Source organism: Poecilia formosa, unplaced genomic scaffold (genome assembly GCF_000485575.1).
Source record: "Poecilia formosa unplaced genomic scaffold, Poecilia_formosa-5.1.2 Scaffold25, whole genome shotgun sequence".
NCBI lineage: Eukaryota > Metazoa > Chordata > Actinopteri > Cyprinodontiformes > Poeciliidae > Poecilia > Poecilia formosa.
The window spans coordinates 3,606,219-3,612,218 of NW_006799964.1; the positions used below are offsets into that span (position 1 = coordinate 3,606,219).

The 6,000-nt window shown below is 36.7% G+C and overlaps 1 protein-coding gene across 2 annotated transcripts in view; it reads left to right on the top strand.

Moving 5' to 3' along the window:
• The window catches only part of ipo11 (importin 11), a 105,033-nt gene extending 101,471 nt beyond the window's left edge, over positions 1-3,562 (top strand). For both annotated transcript variants that reach the window (XM_007548188.2, XM_007548187.2), the window contains one exon: positions 1,726-3,562. In XM_007548188.2, coding sequence (XP_007548250.1) covers positions 1,726-1,890 — 165 coding nt within the window. In that variant the 3' untranslated portion in view covers positions 1,891-3,562. The remainder of the gene's footprint in view (positions 1-1,725) is intronic.
• The last annotated feature ends 2,438 nt before the right edge of the window (positions 3,563-6,000 follow it).

Below are 6,000 nucleotides of genomic sequence, written 5' to 3' on the forward strand. Positions count from 1 at the left end.
TGTCTGGAGTAAAAACAAGCTTAAGTGAGTGACAGTATATATTTAAGAAGCAGACAGTGATAAAAAAAAAAAAGATCCTATGTGATAGTTAAAAACTAAAAGGTATGGTGTGATTGTAGTTATTTTATTTACAAGAGGGTAAATGAATACTCTTTTCAAACACTTCATGTTTGAAAAGTTTTATGTATAATGATGTTGACGGTATTGTCCTTGAGTTTATTTGCGAAGCAGAGTCTCTCAACCTTTACTGTGCTCTTGTTTGCCTCTTCCCCGGCTTCACTTCACAGAAAACAAATGACTGTTTGCTTACCCATAGAAATGTATCAGCTCTAGTCAGCCATCCAACTTCCCTGGCCTTTTTTTCACTCTGTTGTCTAGGATTGTTTTTCCGCTGCTTTCCTCTGCGTAAGATGAATGGCTGTGACTACATATACTGAATCACTTTCTTTCCAAGTTCTTTGTTCGATGTTTATGTAAGACTTGGAAATGGCAACATGTCTGAGCTGCTTTCCACTTCACCTTTTTTTGTTGAAATTGACTTGGGTTTTATTGATCCAGGTGCTACATGGTAGACTTCCTAAAACTCGCTTATTGTTAGTTATGTAAATAACCTCTCCATTAAAACAGAAATCTATTTGTTTATGTCAAATGACCTGCCTGGGACTGTTCCAGTCTGTTTGTATTGTGTTCCACCAAGAGGTTGTATAACAAGAAGTCAGTTTATAGATCTTGTAATGCAAGATTGCTTGGAACAACAAATCAAACCCTACGTGGTTTGTTTTGCAGATGCTTTGATAATAAATGACTAAATTAAGGCTCTTTGTGTAGAGAGTGAATTATTTATTTTCAGTTCAATTCAAAAATAACTTATTTATTCCAAAAGGAAATGAAATGTTGTCGTAGTTCATATGAACTCCGTCTCTCCAAGGAGTCGTTATTGATAGTGATGCTATGGGCAGGAAGGATCTCCGGTAGCAGTCCATCTTGCAACAAAATTCAATGAGGCCTCTGACTGAAAGCAGTTGCTGCATCAGGCCCAGGCCAACAACCATCCCAGGACGGATGGTTGTTGGCCTGCACTGCTAATCCGCTTCATGTGCTTTTGCCGCTCCTCTTAAAATCTCCATTTGTCTGAATGGTTACAGAGCTGAGCAGAGAGATGGAGTCGGGGATTTGATCCTTGCCCTTTATGATTGAAGGAAGGGATGGTTTGAACTTTGTTCTTCTCTCTGCTCTTTGATCCTGCTCTGCATCCATAAAGCCTCCTGTGGGAGTTGAAATAAAATGTACATTTTAATCCCATTAAAAGAAAGTCCTTTTTGTTCACATCTGTAATGAAGGAATGGAATTTAAATGTTATGATTTTCAACAGTTGGCATCTTTTTAAAAAGTTCAAAATATTTGTAATGTAGTTTAATTTTCCCATTGAGTTATTTAGCCACAGTGCAAAACAATTAAAATATCACTTTAGTAGTGATTTTGACTGGTAAACATTTAAATTAAACAGAATTCCATCAAATTGAATTTATTTCAGGAATGAAAAACCTAGAGCTCATATATTCATCGCATTAATTTTTTTTATGCTGTGTATTCTGGATTGCAACAAATAAACACCAAATGTTAATCTTCTCAGAAAATTATTACTACATAATGCCAGTTTAAAACTAATTTGTGCATTTCTTTTTTGTTTTTATTTTATTTTATTTTTCTCTCCCTCTGCTGCAGTTGGCCCTGGAGGACCCGGTCCACAGCGTGTCTCTCCAGCAGTTTGTCTATGAGAAACTGAAGGCACAGCAAGCCATGATGGGGGACCAGAGCTTCGGAGTCCTGATGGAGACGGTGGACACAGAGCTTGTCAGGCAGCTCCAGGAGTTTCTGCAAGCTCTCTGAATATAAAATGTTCCCTTCACCTCCTTACACAAATGCTATGCTCTACCACCATTTAAGGAAGAAAAAAAAAAAAAGTACTAAAAAGGTTAACCATCTACCCCAATGTGTGAACTCCTGATTCAGACCTTCCCAGACTATGCCTTATCTATATTCAACCCTAGCCTTGTTAACCACTCTTTGTCCCCTTCGATGTTATTTATGGTGCCTACGTATGTTTAAAGACTTTTAAAACACCCACATGTAGACATCACCACACCAGAGCTTCCATTTAATTATTCTAGTTTCTTAACTTTGGAACAGGTTGACATGAGATGGGTTCAAAGTTAAAGTACGAGTGTTGATATCGCAACAGTCGGAACGTGACAGACAAGACGAGGCTGCAGGAGCCAGAACAGAAGCCTTGGACTGTTTTTCAATGGGAGGGAAAAAATAAATAAATACCTGCAGATTGTAGCAGATACGTGTTAAAAAAGAAACAAACAAAAAAAAACCCCAAAGGATTTAAACAGTGTTTACAGAAACTATTCTTAAAAGACAAAACAGAAATGTAATTTTGTATGTATGTAAAGTATGGATGATGATCTGCATGGCAATTGTTTTCCTTTTTAATTTTGTTATAAAAGGTCAGGTAGAAGTTACTACTGAGCGATTGTTTTTTGTTGGTTTTTTTTTTTTTGTCTGTCAATGCATACATTTTAAAATAAGTTTGTTGATTAAGTGTGCTGAACCACATTTATATGTATATACTTACTGCTGCTAATAGATGGTGTCAGAGCACTTTAATAACCAAAAACTGTTTTACATCTTTTTTTTTTTTTTTCCCTTCATCATTTAGCACAATTGGGGTATCAGAGCAAGACTGAAGTTAGCTTAAAAACTTTTTTTAATTCATTTTCTGTATTTTAGTGAAACTTAGCTCCAGATACACACTGTTAGGTCATGTTTTATATTTCATCTGGTTTACTCAATTCATTGGCTTATTAATTTTTGGCTAATCACTAAAAACGGTCCAGCTGTTGATGTTGTCGTGATATATTTTTACAGACCCGTTTTATTTAGAAATGAAGATCTGATAAATGTGATCTGAAAGGAGAACCGTTTGGTTTTGATATTTCCTCAGTTTAATTACTTAAGAGGTTTACAAAACATCTAATAATAAATTACTAGACTTTGGCAGATCAAAGTATTTCATTCAGTTTAATTTGGCACAGTTTCATTGTGAATATAAACATCAGAAAAGTAGCTTTGTTGTAAATTAAAAGTCATAAAAAGGGAAAGAGTCCAAACTGGAAAAAAATGTGAACATCTGTCCTGATTTAATATTGATTCTTTTGGGATTTATGGAGCAAATAATTTTCTTCATTACATTTGATTTATAAGCAAAGCTGATATGATGATCCAGACTGTAGCTCCTTTGACACTGTGTCAGAATTACAGCCTTATGCTTTCAGCCTTTCCTATTTCTAAAACCTGAAAGATCTTTTTTTACTTGTCCGTTCTTAACTAGTTTAGCTGTAGATAAGTTCTTAAATTGTTTATTCTTTTTTTTAACTTTAGTAATTAAGTTTTCAACGCCACATACACAGTAGGGAGTGTTTGGTTTGGTTTTGTGGTAAACTATTCCTGTTTTTTCCTTTCTCAAGCCTTCAATAAAATGAAGTAATCAGCCAGAGCTGCTGTGAACTTCTTTTCTCTCATATCTGATTTTTAGGATCTGCATTTCTGAAAACACTAACCCACCTGAAAATGTTTCAAATACCCAATGGTTTGTTTTTTTTATTAACCATCTGGCTTTGTTTATTGTTTTGATTACAAGCATATTAACAGCCTGACCCTGACATAGATATCAAGTTTAAGAACCATTGGTGCAAATATACTAAATTGGTTTAATGTAAAACATTAAAGGAGACTTATTATGCAAAATTCCCTTTTTGCATGTTTTTGTACTTCCATTTGGGTCTCTACTGCTTCTCGAAACAGTCCAGGCGCTTAAATAAATACCTACAGCTATTTTCTGGCAGTAAGTAAGTTTTTTTGGTGCTTTTGTTGCTGACTTACTATTCAGAAATTGTGCTGCATTGTTGATCAATGTGCTGGAGGCTTCACTTCTTCTGCTTCTCGTTCTGACTCCGAATCAGAGATGTACAGTTGTACAATTACACATCTGTTTGCAGTGAGAAAGAAAAAAATGGTCATCTATAACAAAGACAAATCAAAGTTAAACACAGTCAATATTTAGTTACCAGTAGTTAATGGATTGCTCTCAGGAGCTGAGTGAATTCCAGCATTGTACTGAGAGGATAGCATGTATGAAAAACGCTTAGTGGGGAAATTTCACAGTAAACTGTTACTTGGTATTACATCCAAGAGAAAGCATTTAGTCAACATCTCCACAAGGTGGCTGGTCGGGTAAACAGTGCAGAGGTCACTAACTTACTGCGGAGTCGATGGCTGGAGATCCAAACTTCATATGTTTTTAAAAAGTGAAGAACTTCATTAAAAGGGTTTCTATGCCTTTATTTGCTCAAATGCAAGGCCAGCTGTTTGATACACTGGTCTAAAGTTTACCACCACTGGACTGTAGGACATTTTCTGTTGGGAAAATAATCAAGTCTCTCTGTCTGCATTTGTTTGGTCTGCACTTTTCTTCACTGCTACTTTACGCCATCTAAGGTGAAATTGGGTGCAGAGGGAATGATGGTGTGCGGCTGTTTTTTTTCCAGGAGTTTATCTCTGCCCCTTAGTTCTAATGGAAATAATTCTTAATGCTTCAACAAACCGAGGCATTTTTAGGGAATTACATGCTTCCAACTTTGTGGAACAGTTTGGGGATGAGCCATTTCTTTCCCAGCATGACCGTGAGCCAGCAAGGTCCAAAAAGAAATGGATGAGAAAGTTTGGTGTGGAAAAGCTTGACTGGCATGTGCAGAGTCCTAACCGCAACCCGACAGGATGCCTTTGGGAAAAATTAGTGCAGAGAACCGTAAGACCTTCTTGTTCTCTGCTGGGAGGATGGTCAAAAATTCAGTCTTGTAGAAGACTAGACTATCCCACAAGGTGAAGCCGGTACGGCTGCAAAAGGTGGGCTGGTTTCGTCTTTAACCTTATCCATTCAAAATGTGATGCCACTCAAGTTGAAATGTGAATGAAAGCAGATAGGTGAATACTTTTTTTTTTTTTTTTTTTTTACAATTTAGTCTATATTACATTTCTGTTGACAGGATTCAGACAAAACCTTTTTTTTTAATGTTGCAGACATGACGTCACAATAATATTCATGTTTTGCATATTTCGGTAAACCACTCGCATCAATTAAATCAATTATTTTTGAATAGACTTGTGATCTGATGTGGACAGGGGCGGAGCTAGAGGTGTGGTTAGGCTACCACTGGCCACCTCTGGAAGCCGATCAGACACCCTCGGTAAGTCATTACAACTCGCGCAAAGATGCATGATTTAAATATAAGGCGCGAGTTATGGTTTTCATTTCTGTCTACGTGCAAGGCAACATGCAATATGGGCTGTGTTCATTATTACTAAATGTTTGAGGTTTTAAAAACGGCAAGAGGAGGAGTTTTCTTTGGGATCAATTTGCAAAGCCCGACCTGCGTTTTCTATAAGGATGAATGCCAAGAGCAAATGTTTTTTGTTTAAAAGTTTATGGATCCCCTGATAAAACTTTGCACACCCTGTGGCTGCCCTTTGTATAGAAGAGCAGTCCCACCACTGAATGTGGAATTTTTTTTTTTTTTTTTTTTTTTTTTTACTGTAGAAAAGGAATATCTGTAGGATAAAAATCAGATCTTTGTGTTTCTGTACACTGTGTCTTTGTGGATGCATCTACACAGAGTGGGAGCATAACTTTCTTCATGCATTTTATGAACAATGATTAAAAAATTGATTTGCCAGACAAAATAAAATGGAACAAGGAAGAGCTGGCAGACTTATAAGTGCCTCACAGCTAACAACAATCTAGGGGTTCCAGCACATCTAAAGAATAGGTGAGCACAGATGTGCTTGTGAGAGCTCATCTGAATATTTCTTCATGCTTGAAGAACAGAGACCCGGCCATAAAAAGGACATTCGTAGGATTACACCAAAGCAACACAC